Source organism: Dreissena polymorpha, chromosome 1 (genome assembly GCF_020536995.1).
Source record: "Dreissena polymorpha isolate Duluth1 chromosome 1, UMN_Dpol_1.0, whole genome shotgun sequence".
NCBI lineage: Eukaryota > Metazoa > Mollusca > Bivalvia > Myida > Dreissenidae > Dreissena > Dreissena polymorpha.
The window spans coordinates 170,899,304-170,917,100 of record NC_068355.1 but is presented as its reverse complement, the minus strand read 5'-3'; the positions used below and the strand labels follow the sequence as shown (position 1 = coordinate 170,917,100).

At 36.2% G+C, this 17,797-nt stretch overlaps 1 protein-coding gene and 1 long non-coding RNA gene across 6 annotated transcripts in view; both read left to right on the top strand.

The window, feature by feature from the left end:
- The window catches only part of LOC127860853 (uncharacterized), a 70,742-nt gene that overhangs the window by 22,874 nt on the left and 30,071 nt on the right, over nucleotides 1-17,797 (top strand). The gene's annotated exons all lie outside the window — the stretch shown is intronic.
- Nucleotides 1-17,797, top strand: part of LOC127860820 (uncharacterized) — a 65,205-nt gene that overhangs the window by 40,220 nt on the left and 7,188 nt on the right. For 4 of the 5 annotated variants that reach the window (XM_052399114.1, XM_052399130.1, XM_052399120.1 and 1 more), the window contains exons 6-8: nucleotides 1,339-1,481; nucleotides 3,340-3,507; nucleotides 9,403-9,534. In XM_052399114.1, the coding sequence (XP_052255074.1) occupies nucleotides 1,339-1,481; nucleotides 3,340-3,507; nucleotides 9,403-9,534 (443 nt within the window). The remainder of the gene's footprint in view (nucleotides 1-1,338; nucleotides 1,482-3,339; nucleotides 3,508-9,402; nucleotides 9,535-17,797) is intronic. The other variant, XM_052399145.1, reaches the window with a different exon arrangement.

Sequence of the window (17,797 nt, the reverse complement as noted above, 5' to 3'; positions counted from 1 at the left end):
ATGCATCGAAAAAACGGTTCAACACCGCCGATTCGATTTTGATACCATTACGGCCAATTTTGATTAGATTCACTGCAATCCCGGGGCCCGTCTTATCAAAGATCGTACGACATTCTCACCTTAAGATGCAGTTTTCGAAGCACCATAAATACGTAACCGTCACATATATAATTACTTTTGTTGAACATTTCCATTCATTTTCAAAGAAACTGTCAAATATCCTTAATATTTGAAATATACAAATCATAATCACGTATATTTTAAAATTACAAAATACAATCATAAGTTTACATTGTCGTACTATCTTTGATAAGACGGACCCCTGATTGATCCGCATTTTAAACCTTACTTTCCAAATCTGTCTTCTAAACTTTATTTTTATTTGTAATACGTCTTCTTTGTAATACGTCAATAGCCAATATGGCATCCAATGAATGAATGAATAACTTGCTGAGCATTACATAAGCCGGTCAAATGGATTCTTAAACCATATGAAAGACACACCATCAAAATTAAAATCAAAAGTATGCATTTCGGGTTTCGCGAAGGTTCTGATGCAAAGTCAACTTGCAAAACGTGTTTTGTTGACGTAAATTGAAATCAGTCATTTGGTTTGTTTACTAAACTATTGCATTCTGTTAAGAAGTCAACTGGAAGTAGTTCATATACATGTACTTACATTTTTTTGTGTGTGTTTTAGTCTGTGAAACACATTTGACACATTGTGCATTTTATGTTATTTAAGAATAATTCAAAAGGATGTTTTGTTCAATAAATTTGTTACGTATAATGTTGCGTTTTTAAATTTTTATGTAAAAAATTAAACACTTTAAATGTACAACATAATAACTTTATAAGTTAATAACGAATACCAAACATATTAATTCATGCCCTGGACAAACCAAACATGAAATAGTTTGCAAAATAAGCAGCAAATAGTTTAATTTGAATTGAATCGAAAATAATCGAATCGGACCTTTGGTATAGAATTCAAATCAAATCGAATGATGGGTGAATCGTTACAGCCTTAGACACCATGCCGGACCTCAAATTGCATATTTATAGTGTGATACATATATTTCTCCGTGGCATGTATTTAAATTGAGGGGGTCGAAAAGACAAAACAGGCTTTAATACTGAACACATTATGCATCAATACGAACATTTTCAGTGTTGTTAATGAAATAAACTGTATTGATTAAGACAACGTATATGTAAATAATAATCCCCGTCTTTAAAATGCTTATTTGAATGTGGCGGAATTAGACACTGCACTAGCATATGGATTGGCAATAACCAATTTAACATATGTTTTAATCATATATCTTTGATATACAGCGAGGACAAGGCGACGCTGGGAGTAACTCTGACCATCGAGAAAGTGGAGCCAATAGATACCACTATAGCGTTTGTATGTACTATCATGAATGACCAGTTTTATCATGGCCAGACTGACAGGATAGTGTGGATAACAAAGAAAGGTATTGCTGCTGGCATGGGCTTTATTCCCGCCCCTTCCCCAGATGTGGGCGTATATAGGAGTAATATTTTCTCGGTCCGATTTGAGTGTTTAAATTGAAACATATAATGTGTCATCACAATGAAGTAACGATTTGAAAGAATCCTTTTTTATGCCATATGATCCACATGTTTCACCTTATCCTCAGCTTCAGTTACCATTCAAATTATTAATGATGATTGCTTATTTCGACATTTTTTTTACAGACAAAACATATTTATGATTTTTAAATAGCATGACTGTTACTTCAAGTGAAAGAGGATTTAAAGGCCTTAACAAACACTATACACTTGAGGAAGTTGTTCTCTCATGCTTATTGTCCCCTACCTGTGACACCGGAGGGGACTTGTGGTTTGCGCTCTGTGTATCCGTCAGTCAGTCAGTCAGTCAGTCAGTCAGTCAGTCAGTCAGTCAGTCAGTCAGTCAGTCAGTCAGTCAGTCAGTCAGTCAGTCTGTCTGTCTGTCTGTCAGTCATTCAGTCAGTCTGTCAGTCAGTCAGTCAGTCAGTCAGTCTGTCACACTTTTCTGGATCCTGCGATAACTTTAAAAAGTTCTAAATATTTTTTCATGAAACTTGGAACATGGATAGATGGCAATATGGAGATTATGCACATCATTTCATTTTGTTCCTACGTCAACATTTTTGGTTGCTATGGAAACAAATAATAAAAAAAAACAAAAAAATAGCAATGGTTGAGTTTCACCAGTAGGGGACCATAATGCTTACAATAGTCTTGTTACGTCAATTGAAAGAGGATTTAAAGGCCTTAACAAAACTATACACTTGAGGCAGTTGTTCACTCATGCTAATAATACGTGTTACTTCAAGTGAAAGAGGATTTAAAGGCCTTAACAACACTATACACTTGAGGCAGTTGTTCACTCATGCTAATAATACATGTTATTTCAATTGAAAGAGGATTTAAAGGCCTTAACAACACTATACACTTGAGGCAGTTGTTCACTCATGCTAATAATACATGTTATTTCAATTGAAAGAGGATTTAAAGGCCTTAACAACACTATACACTTGAGGCAGTTGTTCACTCATGCTAATAATACATGTTATTTCAATTGAAAGAGGATTTAAAGGCCTAAACAACACTATACACTTGAGGCAGTTGTTCACTCATGCTAATAATACATGTTATTTCAATTGAAAGAGGATTTAAAGGCCTTAACAACACTATACACTTGAGGCAGTTGTTCACTCATGCTAATAATACATGTTATTTCAATTGAAAGAGGATTTAAAGGCCTTAACAACACTATACACTTGAGGCAGTTGTTCACTAATGCTAATAATACATGTTATTTCAATTGAAAGAGGATTTAAAGGCCTTAACAACACTATACACTTGAGGCAGTTGTTCACTCATGCTAATAATACATGTTATTTCAATTGAAAGAGGATTTAAAGGCCTTAACAACACTATACACTTGAGGCAGTTGTTCACTCATGCTAATAATACATGTTATTTCAATTGAAAGAGGATTTAAAGGCCTTAACAACACTATACACTTGAGGCAGTTGTTCACTCATGCTAATAATACATGTTATTTCAATTGAAAGAGGATTTAAAGGCCTTAACAACACTATACACTTGAGGCAGTTGTTCAGTTCACTCATGCTAATAATACATGTTATTTGAATTGAAAGAGGATTTAAAGGCCTTAACAACACTATACACTTGAGGCAGTTGTTCACTCATGCTAATAATACATGTTATTTGAATTGAAAGAGGATTTAAAGGCCTTAACAACACTCTAAGCCTGATGTATGTGTTCACTCATGCTAATAATCACATTCTCTATTTCAGATAGACCAGAGTCACCCACAATGATGATAGTGATGGCAGTTTGTATACCTGTTGGAGTATTCTTGACCACATTCCTGGTAGTGATCTGTGTATACAGATGCTGTGGGCCTCAGGTTAAGCTGTGTGTCTATGTGAACTGTCCATGCTGTCGTCGCAAGGGTTTGGATGGTGAGACTTTGAATAAGATTTTCCTTGACCCGGGTTTAAAGAAATTTAACTATTGAGTGTAAAACTGTTGTTTGCAGTTAACATGTTATTCTCAATTATAAAACAAATATAACATTTATTTCATTGTTTGTTTCACATGTAAAACAAAAAAAAAAAGTATGTCCATTTTGGCATAGATTTCTAGATAATCATTTAAGTTTTTAGCTCACCTTATTGCTCAGGTAAGCTTTTGTGATCGGTCTTTGTCTGTGGTATGTCCGTTCGTCCGTAAACATTTGCTCGTAAACACTCTAGAGGCCACATTTCTTGTCCCATCTTCATGAAACTTTGTCAGAAGCTTTGTCCCAATGAAATCTCAGCCGAGTTTGAAACTGGGTTGTGCCGGGTAAAAAACTAGGTCACTAGGTCAAAAAAAAGACAAACCTTGTAAACACTGTAGAAGTCACATTACATGTCCAATCTTCATGTAACTTTGTGAAAATGTTTGTCTTAATGATATCTTAGTTGAGTTCAAAAGTGGTTCCGATCCGTTGAAAAACATGGCCGCCAGTGGGCGGGGCTGTTTTCCTTATTTGGCTATAGAAAAACCTTGTAAACACTCTAGAAGTCACAATTTTTGCCCAATCATCATGAAAGTTGGTCAAAACATTGGTTCAATTGATGTCTCGGACGAGTTCGAAAATGGTCGAGATCGGTGAAAAAACATGGCCGCCAGTGGGCGGGGCATTTTTCTCTATATGTATATATTGGCAGTTTTCCCTATTTGGCTATAGAGAAACCTTGTAAACACTCTAGAAGTGACAATTTTTGCCCAATCATCATGAAATTTGGTAAAAACATTGGTTTTATTGATATCTCGGACGAGTTTGAAAATGGTCCGGATCGGTGAAAAACATTGCCGCCAGTGTGCGGGGCATTTTTCTCTATATGTATATAGTGAAAACATGTGAACACAGTAGAAGTCACATTTTTGGCCCAATTTTCATGAAATTTGCTCAGAACATTTGTTTCCTTGATACGAGAGTTGAGTGAAAAAATGGTTCCGGTCAGTTGAATAACATGGCTGCTGGGAGGGGGGCAGTTTTCTCATTATGCCCCCCCCCCCCCTGAAACTTCATTAGTACATTGATCATGACTCGCAGATGACCCCTATTGATTTTCAGGTCACTAGGTCAAAGGTCAAGGTCACGATGACCCGAAATAGTAAAATGGTTTCCGGATGATAACTCAAGAACACTTATGCCTAGGATCATGAAACTTCATAGATACATCGATCATGACTCACAGATGACCCCTATTGATTTTTAGGTCACTAGGTCAAAGGTCAACGTCACGGTGACCCAAAGCAGTAAAATGGTTTACGGATGATAACTCAAGAACGCTTATGCCTAGGATCATGAAACTTCTTAGATACATTGATCATGACTCGCAGATAACCCCTATTGATTTACAGGTCACTAGGTTAAAGGTCAAGGTCACGATGACCCAAAATAGTAAAATGGTTTCCGGATGATAACTCAAGAATGCTTAGGCCTAGGATCATAAACTTCATAAGTACATTGATCATAACTCATAGATGACCCCTATTGATTTTCAGGTCACTAGGTCAAAGGTCAAGGTCATGATGACCCGAAATAGTAAAATGGTTTCCGGATGATAACTCAAGAACGCTAAGGCCTAGGATCATGAAACTTCATAGGTACATTGATAATGACTCGTAGATGACTCCTATTGATTTTCAGGTCACTAGGTCAAGGTCACAGTGACCGAAATAGTAAAATGGTTTCCAGATGATAACTCAAGAACGCTTATGCCTAGGATCATGAACTTTCATAGGTACATTGATCATGACTCTAAGATGACCCCTATTGATTTTCAGGTCACTAGGTCAAAGGTCAAGGTCACGGTGACCTGAAATAGTTAGATAGTTTCTGGATGATAACTCAAGAACGCTTATGCCTAGGATCATGAAACTTCATAGGTACAATGATCATGACTCGCAGATGACTTTTATTGATTTTCAGGTTACTAGGTCAAAGGTCAAGGTCACGGTGACCTGAAATAGTAAAATGGTTTCCGGATGATAACTCAAGAATGCTTACGCCTAGGATCATGAAACTTCATAGGTACATTGATCATGACTCGCAGATGAAACGATGATGAAACTTGACCAGGATGTTTGTCTGGACAATATCTAGGTCAAGTTTGACATTTGGTAAAGATTGAATGAACCGACTCCTCTCAGGTGAGCGAACTAGGGCCATCTTGGCCCTCTTGTTATAAATATCTTTACCTTCAAGAAACAATAAATCCTTCATTCAAATGAAAAGGTATTCTTTTCAAAAGGTTTACACAAATGATCAACCCTGTAAGTAAACATCTTTTTTTGACAAAGGTGAAACTAATTTAAGGTTAACAATGGTGTTTTAGCACTTGTTAGCACAAAGAGTTCAAGTTAAGCTATTGTGAATACACTTTGTCTTGCGTTTGTGGTCGTGCTGTGTCCGGTGTCCGGTTTGTGTGGTCAATCTTTAGCTTGTTACCCCTCTGAAGGCCATACATGTATGTTTCCTCCAATCTTGATTACACTGTTTTAGAAAATTGATCTGAACAATATATACATGTAGGCCAAGTTTGAATCGCAGTCATGTGTGTTTAAAAACTAGGTCAGGTCAAATCTTAGAAAAATCTTCTTACCAATCTAGAAGCCACTTTTATGACTCAAGCTTTATGAAACTTGGTCAGAATGTTTAGTCAGACAATATCTAGACCCAGTTCTAAATTGGGTCACAAGCATCCAAAAACAAGGTAACCTTGTCAAATCTTAAAAAAAGAAGCTTTTAACCACTCTAGAGGCTACATGTGTTACTTAATCATGATGAAACTTGGTCGGAATGTTTATTTTGACAATATCTAGGCCAAATTTGATCTGGTTCACATGCATGCAAGCAAAAGGTCAACTAGTCAAGTCATTAAAAAAAACGTGTTACCATTTCAGTTGCCACATTTATGACTCAATATTGATAAAACAAGGTAAGAATCTAAACAAGGGTTCAAATCTGGGTTACGCGCGTTCAAACATATTTCACTTGGTCTAATATTAGAAAAACCTCTTTACCTTTCCAGATGCCAAAGTCTAAGGTCAAGGTCACGCTTAAGTGTTCAACGATCAAATTGGCATGGAAACAGCCTGTTTGTTCTGTAACTTTTCACTCACCATTATATTTATAGATTTCTACAAATGACAACCATAAGCGGACGGCATTATGTGTGTAACACTGGTATTATTACATGAACACTGGCAAGGTCACTATTAGAGGTCAAACGTCAAATTTTGCTATAAAAATCTAGAAAATTCTTGCCTCAGTCATAACTTTGCCATATTTTGATCAATTTTAAAATGATTTGGCGGCACAAATGCTATTAATCATACAATTACCGTATTTTACCATGTATAGCGCGCTACCATGTATAACGCGCATGCGATTTTTTAAAGCCAAAATGGAGGAAAAAAAAGAATTCAAGACCAAAAACCGGAAAATTGTCCGAAAATGGCCGCCATTCTTATATTGCGCAATCATTTAATCTGAGTTTTTCGGGGGCTTATTTTTTTGTTTTAAAGTAGGAAGCGTTTATACGATCAGGAGGGTGGGTTGCATAGCACTATATTTTCGACAATTTTTAAGATTATTCTCTCGAGAACACTGATGTGTCCTTATTGCCGCCCACTGCACGTGTTTTTTCAAGACCCCTGCGCATTAAATTCGAACCACTATTACCTATTCCTCACATTGTAACAGTGTAACATTTTCATTACCTGCCGCTCACAACATCGTATGGCATCTTCTTCTGCAGACCCGCAACATTGCAATGTCCAATTTTACACAAATCGTCCGTGGATCCCATTTTATTTTTCATCGCCTTAAATATTTCCCCATTAAGAGATGCTTCCCATTAATTCCAGTTTGACCCAGTATTTCGCGCCTTCACTGCGTCTAGTTAATAAGTATTTATAGTGAGACAAACAATACACCCGAACGCTCAATTCCATACAGTTGGTGTTATCGGCGTAAAGCCATTTGACAAATATCATTTGTTTGTCTCTATTGAAAGAAAATAAAACTAGTCTATATCTCTATTGTTGGTTTGTAACCTACGTAGTATACCCGCACAGTAGCATATTAATGCAGAGATCGGAAAATCATTGATAAATGTATTCGTCGTTTCAATGCTTAGGGCCGAGTAATTTCGGCAAATCGGAACTCAACTTACGTAAAACACTTGCTCAATTAACCGTTGAACTCCACCTCCGTTCTCTGCAAAAGGTTCGAAGGCGGAGCTTTGCACGTGCTATTATTTAATTGGACGATTGCCATTGAGGAACAAAAACACGATTGGTTCGGCATGTTGATTGCTAGACAAAGGAAGCCAATTTTGTCGGCGAGAAACTTGTCGCTTTATTGCTGCAGACAGGAAGCGGCTTTCCTTTGATGACGTCAAACTGTTAATTCACATAGAGTGCAAATTTTCGGAATTGCTAACATTAAACTTTGGATTAAATTATCAAAATAAAGCAAAAGCGAAGTTGAGAAATATGATTGAAATAAATAGCCTCAGTTCAAATAAGACGTTTTGCGTTGTAAATCAACAAGTTTTCATGACAACAAAAACTTTAACAAACACTACCGCGACGCACGGGGATCGATATACCTCGATTTTTTTAAATGAACAATCAATGAAGAAGTGTGCAAAACACCAACAAAGACATTTTTTTCCTCTTTTAATTTTTGTCAAAACTGTTACTACCCCGTTCATTCCTAACCTTTCCCGCTATTTGTTGTTTCGACAACGGCCCCTTCAGTCTATAACATTATAGGGTGTAGTTTTCTTCAATAAAAAAAATGGCGGCAATTGTGAAGATTTACCATTATGAAATGGATTTTTTGCAATTTAGCAACCAGGAAAGCGTTGTGTCAATGTATTACGCGCACTGAATTTTTATTTTGAAATTTGAAGGTAAAAAACTGCGCGCTATGCATGGTAAAATACGGTAGTCGAGTGTTAAACTCGTCTTCGTACCTCGAAGGCCAAGGTTTCTTTTTAAAGATCAAATTTGGTTTGAAAACAGTTTAATGGGACTGTATCTTTGTAATTCATCAGGCTATATTAAGATAAATTACCACTAATAACAAGCATGTTGACCTCAAAGATGAGGTTCACACTTAGTGGTCAAAGGTCAAATTAGGCCATAAAGCAAATTGTCCAGGTTGTACATTTTTCATTCGTCATTCATTTTTGAGACAACTGACCACAAATGTCTTCTGTAAGGAAACTGAGTGTTGTGTGTATCACCTGTAGCATTACCTCAAAGATCAACGTCACACATATAGGTCAAAAGTCAACTTCGGCCATAAAATGATTGGGTTTGACAAAAGCTGAGTTTTGTGGAAAAGTGGAATTAGGGGGCATACATACACTTTGGACAAATTAATTGTTCATTTAGGTCAATCATTTTGTTCTCTAACTAAGTTGGTACATTCTATCAGGTCAATTCTTAATCCATTTATGCCAAGCGTCTACCAAAAATGCCTTGGCAAACAGCGTAGACCCAGATGAGACGCCGCATGATGCGGTGTCTCATCAGGGTCTGCACTGTTTGCTTAAAGGAATATTGTAAATATAGAAATAAATATCCTAGACATCCCTAATTTTGGAAATAAATTAATCCAATTTAGAAGGATGGGAGAGTCCACTAGGCATAAATGGGTTAAACATTTGGTGTCTATGAACTCAGGTGAGCGCTCAAAGGCCCTCTTGTTATTTTTGTCTGCTTAAAGTATTAATATGCTGTTATTTACCAATACATATGTACCTTAAATGTGTGTTTTATTTCAGAGGAAAAGTATGAATACCATGTGTTTCTTTACCATGCTGATGATGACGGTGAAAAGGCAGAGAAGATCAAGCAGAAGCTTACAGAAAAATTCTACGATGTCTTTATATCTGCTGACATTAATGCGGGAACAGGTAGGAGACTATGATATGGTTTGTTAAACCAGGAACAGGCTAAAGCATAAGGGAGTTTATGTAAGAATGTGAAAATATTGTAACAGATAAAGACACAATTTGCAAAAACAGAATTTTTTTACTCAACGTGCGATATTTCGGTCCCCTTGGATTATCGCCCTTGAGTTACCGGTGTAATTAATCCGTGCTATATAGTTACTTTTTTATTGTGTTTCAGTTACATGTAATTGTCTTCTTTGCTGCTGTCCAATGTGGAGCATTGTCTTTCAGTAGTTAAGCAGTGTCCGACAAATTTCTTATTTTTCAGGTAGCCCACTGGGCTACCAAAAAAAATATTTGGTAGCCCATAAAATTGTCCTACAAAATGATAAGAGGCAGATTTTCATCTTTATTTTATTTCTTCATTTACATATACAGAGCTCCAGATAAGGTTTTGTGAAATTCTTAAATTACTACCAGATTTTCAAAAAGAATTCTTAACTCTTAAATTTTATTCTTAACGTAACTTCTAAGTTTTGGAAAATAATTCTTATTTTTTCTAAATGACCTAAAAATAAATAATAATGGTTATTTTCATGCAAAAAAAAATCAAAATAAACATACTAGAAATTTTATTTATACGAGTTCAACAGTGTCTTTTCAGTATTATACAATTTTATTTTTCCAATACCTTCATATGCCCAAACTGTGTTTAGATTGCATGCCTTAGATGAATTTGTACATATTTCACATTTAAAACGGGTGTTTTTTGTGTTTAAGTTTGGACCCGTCGTGTCGCGTTTTTGTTTAGCTTTTCCAACTGTGTCGGCAACTGAACATACAACATCGTATTAGATCTTTTCTATAATAACTTTCGAAACATTTAACTTCGGCTCACTTTGTGTACAATTTGTTAAAAGCGTGTTTTTGGACGCTTTGCAGTTTTTTAGGACGCTCTCTGGGCGCCGCCAATGTTTTTTGACAGATAGACTGTATACGCCGCTTTTATTGGAAAAAATGCGCTTTGTTAAACAAACCCGATAACCATTCTATATAAGCACCGCAAAGATCTTTAATACGCGAAAAGAACTCAATAAAAATCGATACGAACCGATGTAAAAATAATATTCGTAACTTGATTTTGTAATTCTTAATGGTACGACAAGATTTTAAAATAAATACGTAACGGACTTGAAAATAATTCGTAATTACGAAAATACGACCCTTATCTGGAGCTCTGTATACATAATATGTATCCATACATATACATAAAACAGCAAGTAGTCTGATGTACACAGTCAATATCGTAAATTAAAGTTACAGTACAGGCACCGTGTACTTAAATGTAAATGTACCAAAGAAAATCATATACTACATGAAGATATTACATGTATGTGCACATGTATGTGTACTTAAATTCGGACAGCACGTTGAGTCGTAAACGTAAATAAAGCATTTAGATGATCAATACGATTGACTCGTATGGTATTAATCAATGCAATTGCCCTTGTTAACAACAAATACCGAGTTTCAAGAAATCAAGAGCATCAAATCATTTATTTACTTGTGCCCGACTTTAAGTACTGTCCGAATTAACATATGGCATCCGTATGTTACAACACTTGTGTGCAGTCAGTATACAATACAATAATTGTTTCAATAATGAAGGAACTGATACAGCGTAACGGTAACGATACAGCATGTTTACATGATATTTTATTAAGAGAAAATGTCAATGCCAAATAATTCGCGAGATACCTCGGTACTTTAGTTGAAATTCTCAACGAAACTTTTAATTGAAATTAAATTATCTCAATGTTGTACCCGCTACGAAATTTTTATTTACAAATACATACACCCACGCCAATTTTCGCGCGCTTTTTATCAGGACAAAGAAATTCATTTCTTAAATGTAGAATTTTGTAACCTAAAATAGCTGTACAAAACGCGTGCAAACCGTGGCAGGTTATTTACGCATGTTGCAATACAACGGTCCTGATTGGGAGCTTATTTCATCATATCTTTAAATAGAACCATATGCCGAAATTCATTTGACACTTTAGAAAATTTCAAACGTTTGTGTTTATGACTCTTATCGTCTATATTACCCACCCATAATTTGGTTTTAAAAATATAAATCGGGCATATATGGGATTATTGATTAACAGCCGATTAATCCAATTATTAATTGACAATGCAAACTAATTAGCAGGTGTTAACCGCATTCACAAAGTTGTCATTAATATTCATTTTCGGTTTCGTTACCGTTTTGAAGAATCCGCTATTGTTTTGATTTATTTAATGTTCGGCGTCCTTGGATATTTAACGACATCAAAAACGTTGTCGCTATTACTCATTGTTGCGGTTAACAAAGAATTCCAAACTGCGAAATGATGTTGCATCATGCGCGCCAACTATCCAACCGGCTCTCATTATATTATTAGCAGACGACAGATGTTGATTCTGATTGGATGATTAAAATACACTGTTACTGTTAAAGACATTACCGCAAGTGATTGGTGACTGATTAGATAATTGATTGCACTTTGTTTTCGGATTATAAGCAATACACAGTGTACAAACACATGGTCAGCGTGTTTATCCTACGTATGTCTGTCAATATAACATTACATATCTTTATTCTGGCATAAAATAGCACAATGCATACTTATAGCCAACAATAGAATTATAGCGTGACCGGGCTACCGCTCTTATAGATTTATTAGTAGCCCGGCGGGCGTCAGCTGGAAAATTTCAGTAGCCCGATGAAAAATTTTGGTAGCCCCCGGGCTCCGGGCAATGGATTTGTCGGACACTGAGTTAAGAGTTATCATGGCTTTAAAGTTTTTATGATTTTATCCTTGAGAAATCATGAATTCAGGACTACTGTTCACGGGAAAAAAAGATAATACCTATAACAATACTATTATGAGTGACTTCCAGTCATTTTCCTTTAGTACTCATCAGTCAAATATTGGCATGAGATATACAAATAAGGAGAAACTTCCAGATGCGTTATTTTAATAATCGTGATTTTACTATTGACCAAGAGAAATCCACTTAAGAGGTAACTTTAAGTTGCATCCATTTTGTACCCATGAACCAACTATCAATTGACATTAGGAGATGACAATAATGATCCGATGGCATCCCCGATTTGATCATTTATTTGATTAGGATTGAAATAAATATGAATTTAAGTTGCATGCCTGAAAAAGTCAACAATTGGCATAGGAGATGAAAAAAAGGACTTACTTTAAGTTGAATACCTGACATAATCATGAATTAACTATTATCAAAGAAGATGAAAATAAGGAACAATTTAAAAATAAAGTGTAGCTTCAAGTTGAATAGCCCTAAAATAACTATAAGTCACAAATTGGCATAGGAAATGAAAGGAGTTAGTTCCAGTCGCATCCCTTTAATAATTATGAGTCAATGTTGGCCTCTTTAGATAAAAATACTTAGTTATTCAAGCCCTAAAATAATCACAAGTCAACTATTGGCTTTCGAGATATGATAAGGAGTAACTTTCAGATGCAGCCCCAAATTAATTAGATAAAAAAGTTGTTTACACCCAGTTACAGCCCTTAAATAATCATATTGGCCTAGGAGGTTAAGATAAGGAGTAACCTTTGGTTTCCTCTCTCTATTTATCTTGAGTCCGGTATGACTAGATACCGAAAACAGTACTGTTTTCGTGAAAACAGTAAAATGTACCGAAAACAGTGTTTTTATTATATGAAAGCATTGACTATTAAGACGAAAACATCGCTCTTTCCTATGCCTGGTTCAAAAAAGAATAGTAGTTTAACGATATTTCAACATATATGTTAAAACTTTTTAATAAAATTTATTTTAATAAAAATAATCCACATTCAGTTTTTTTAGCTCACCTGATTGCTCAGGTGAGCTTTTGTGACTGGTCTTTGTCCGTCGTCCTTCCGTCCGTCCATCCATCTGTTAACAATCGTTCATAAACACTCTAGAGGCCACATTTATTGTCCGATCTTCATGAAACTTGGTCAGAAGCTTCGTCCCAATAAAATCTCGGTCGAGTTCGAAACTGGGTCCTGCCGAGTCAAAAACTAGGTCACAAGGTCAAAAAAAAGAAAAAACTTGTAAACACTGTAGAAGTCACATTTCATGCCCAATCTTCATGTAAATTTGTAAAAATGTTTGTCTTAATGATATGTTGGTTGAGTTCAAAAGTGGTTCCGGTTCGTTAAAAAAACATGGCGGCCAGTGGGCGGGGCAGTTTTCCTAATTTGGCTATAGAGAAACCTTGTAAACACTCTGGAAGTCACAATTTTTGCCCAATCATCATGAAAGTTGGTCAAAACATTGGTTTTTAGCTCATCTATTTTTTGAAAATAAATTATGAGCTATTGTCATCACCTTGGCGTCGGCATCTGCGTCGGCGTTGGCGTCCGGTTAAGTTTTGCGTTTAGGTCCACTTTTCTCAGAAAGTATCAATGCTATTGCATTCAAACTTGGTACACTTACTTACTATCATGAGGGGACTGGGCAGGCAAAGTTAGATAACTCTGGCGTGCATTTTGACTGAATTATGTGCCCTTTTTTATACTTAGAAAATTGAAAATTTTGGTTAAGTTTTGCGTTTAGGTCCACTTTTTTCAGAAAGTATCAATGCTATTGCATTCAAACTTGGTACACTTACTTACTATCATGAGGGGACTGGGCAGGCAAAGTTAGATAACTCTGGCGTGCATTTTGACAGAATTATGTGCCCTTTTTATACTTAGAAAATTGAAAATTTTGGTTAAGTTTTGTGTTTAGGTCCATTTTATTCCTTAAGTATCAAAGCTATTGCTTTCATACTTGAAACACTTACTAACTATCATAAGGGGACTGTGCAGGCAAAGTAATGTAACTCTGACTGGCATTTTGACAGAATTATGTGCCCTTTTTATACTTAGAAAATTGAAAATTTGGTTAAGTTTTGTGTTTAGGTCCACTTTATTCCTACAGTATCAAAGCTATTGCTTTCATACTTGCAACACTTATTAACTATCGTAAGGGGACTGTGCAGGCAAAGTTATGTAACTCTGACTGGCATTTGGACGGAATTATGGGCCCTTTATACTTAGAAAATTGAAAGTTTGGTTAAGTTTTGTGTTTTGGTCCACTTTACCCCTAAAGTATCATAGATATTGCTTTCATACTTGGAACACTCGCAAACTGTCATAAGGGTTCAGTAAAAGGACAAGTTGCATAACTCTGGATGTCATTTTTACGGAATTATGGCCCTTTTTTGACTTAGTAACTTGAATATATGGTTAAATTTTGTGTTTCGATCAACTTTACTTCTTAAGTATCAAAGCTATTGCTTTCAAACTTCAAATACTTTCATGCTATCATGAGGTTACTGTACCTGGCAAGTTGAATTTTACCTTGACCTTTGAATGACCTTGACTCTCAAGGTCAAATTATTAAATTTTGCTAAAATTGCCATAACTTCTTTATTTATGATTAGATTTGATTGATACTTTGACAAAACTACTCTTACCTGACATACCACAATAGACTCCACCCAAACCATCGCCCGTGCCCCCCCCCCCCTTCCTCCCCCCCCCCCCGAATCCCCCCCTATTTTTTTTTTTTTTTTTAAGATCATCTCACAAATGACCACCACACCCTCACACTATACCCCCCCCACCCCACCCCCTCCCCTATTTTTTTTAAACGGTTAAAAAACAAAACTATTTATTTTGATTATTTTATGTTTGAAATACCGTCCAACCATCGCACCCAAGAATCCCCCCCCACCCCCCTTCCCCCCACCCCCCACCCGAATCCCCCCCCCCCTAATTTTTTTTTTTTTTTTTTTTTTTTTAAGATCATCTCACAAATTACCACCACACCCTCACACTATACCCCCCACATCACCCCCCCCCCCCCCCCAATTTTTTTTTGAAACTGTTAAAAAACACAAATATTTATTTTTATTATTTATGTTTGAAATACCCTCCAACCATCGCACCCAAGAATCCCCACCCCACCACCCCCCACCCCCCGAATTTTATTTTATTTTCCTTTTTTTTGCATTTTTGGAACATAATGTAATAAATGTCCACACCCCCACACAATGCACCCCTCTTCACTCCACCCCTCCCTCCTTTGTGATTGAAAATGAGAGTCCCTTCACCTTTAAAAAGAAAATAGATGAGCGGTCTGCACCCGCAAGGCGGTGCTCTTGTATTGATTCCTGGGACGAGTTCGAAAATGGTCCAGATCGGTGAAAAAACATGGCCGCCAGTGGGCTGGGCATTTTTCTCTGTATGTATATAGTGAAAACATGTCAACACTCTAGAAGTCACATTTTTTGCCCAATTTTCATGAAATTTTGTCAGAACTTTTGTTTCCTAGATATGTGAGTTAAGTTTGAAAATGATGCCGGTCTATTAAAAAACATGGTTGCCAGGGGGACCGCGCAGTTTTCCTTATATTTATATAGTAAAACGGCTTGTAAACAATCATGAATTAAGGTCATGTAACATGCGAGACAACTCTTCTAAATATTGCATTTAAGTTTACAGTAGTTACTCCCCTTTGATTATTAATGTTTTTAGCTCACCTGAGCACAACGTGCTCATGGTGAGCTTTTGTGATCGCCTTTTGTCTGTCGTCCGTTGTTCGTCGTGCGTTGTGCGACGTCAATATTTGCCTTATTCACTCTCTAGAGGCCACATTTATTGTCCAATTTTCATGAAATTTGGTCAGAAGATTAGTTTCAATGATATCTTGGATGAGTTCGAAAATGGCAACGTTTGCTTGAAAAACATGGCTGCCAAGGGGCGGGGCATTTTTCCTTATATGGCTATATATGGCTATAGCAAAATCTTGTTAACACTCCAGAGCCACATTTATTGTCCGATCCTCATAAAACTTGGTCAGAAGATTCATCCCAATAATATCTTGGACAAGTTCGAAAATGGTGTTGGTTGAAAAACATGACCGCCAGGAGGCAGGGCATTTTTCCTTATATGGCTATAGTAAAACCTTGTTAACACTCTAGAGACCACATTTAAATTCCGATCTTCATGAAACTTGCTTAGATGATTTGTCCCAATGATATCTTGGATGAGTTCAAAAACGGTAACCTTGGCTTGAAAAACATGGCTGCCAAGGGGCGGGGCATTTTTCCTTATATCGCTATATATGGCTATAGTAAAATCTTGTTAACTTTCTAGTTTGCTCAATCTTCATGAAATTTGGTCAGAACATTGGTTTCCTGTGTAGTAAAGTTGGTTTTATTATGTCAATATTATGTGACATTAACTGTGTTATGTAATTTTTCATAACACAGAATTTTCATAGTTAACATATTTGTTTTAGTCGTCTAAACTTATGATTAGCCTTTCAACTAAGAGATTACTGAAAGAAAGACAACATGTACACGATTTTGCATTATTTATGCAGTATTTATCTCCCTTGTTTAACCTGGTTCAGTAATCTATTTTTAGTTCTGCTCTGGAATTTGGGAAGATATTGACCATTGATAAATGCACTGTTCTGAGGGAAAATTGACTACTCTGCCATTGATCTCTTCTGAACTGTATAAAATAAGCTGTTTGGGCTGATTTAAACACCTCTTGATGCTTTCTTGAAAAGTTAACAGCTCTTGAAAAAGGTTGGAATTTTGAAGTAATTAAACTCTAAATTATTTTTAACACCAGCATCAAGACATTTTGGCATTATTTTCTAATTTATTCTTATTATTTAGATTATTTTTATTTGGCACTTTCTAAATTAGATAGACTCTATTCTATTTCAATAACTGTAGTAAATTTTTAGCTCATCTGATTGCTCAGGTGAGCTTTTGTGACCGATCTTTGTCTGTCGTATGTCCGTCCGTCCGTTAGCATTTGCTCGTAAATAACCTAGAGGCCAAATTTCTTGTCCCATCTTTATGAAACTTGGTCAGAAGCTTTGTCCCAATGAAATCTCGGCCGAGTTCGAAACTGGGTTGTGCCGGGTCAAAAACTAGGTCACTAGGTCAAAAAAAAGAAAAACCTTGTAAACACTGTAGAAGTCACATTTCATGTCCAATCTTCATGTAACTTTGTCAAAATGTTTGTCTTAATGATATCTTGGTTGAGTTTAAAAGTGGTTCCGATCCGTTGAAAAACATGGCCGCCAGTGGGCGGGGCAGTTTTTCTTATTTGGCTATAGAGAAACCTTGTAAACACTCTAGAAGTCACAATTTTGCCCAATTATCATGAAAGTTGGTCAAAACATTGGTTCAATTGATGGCTCGGAC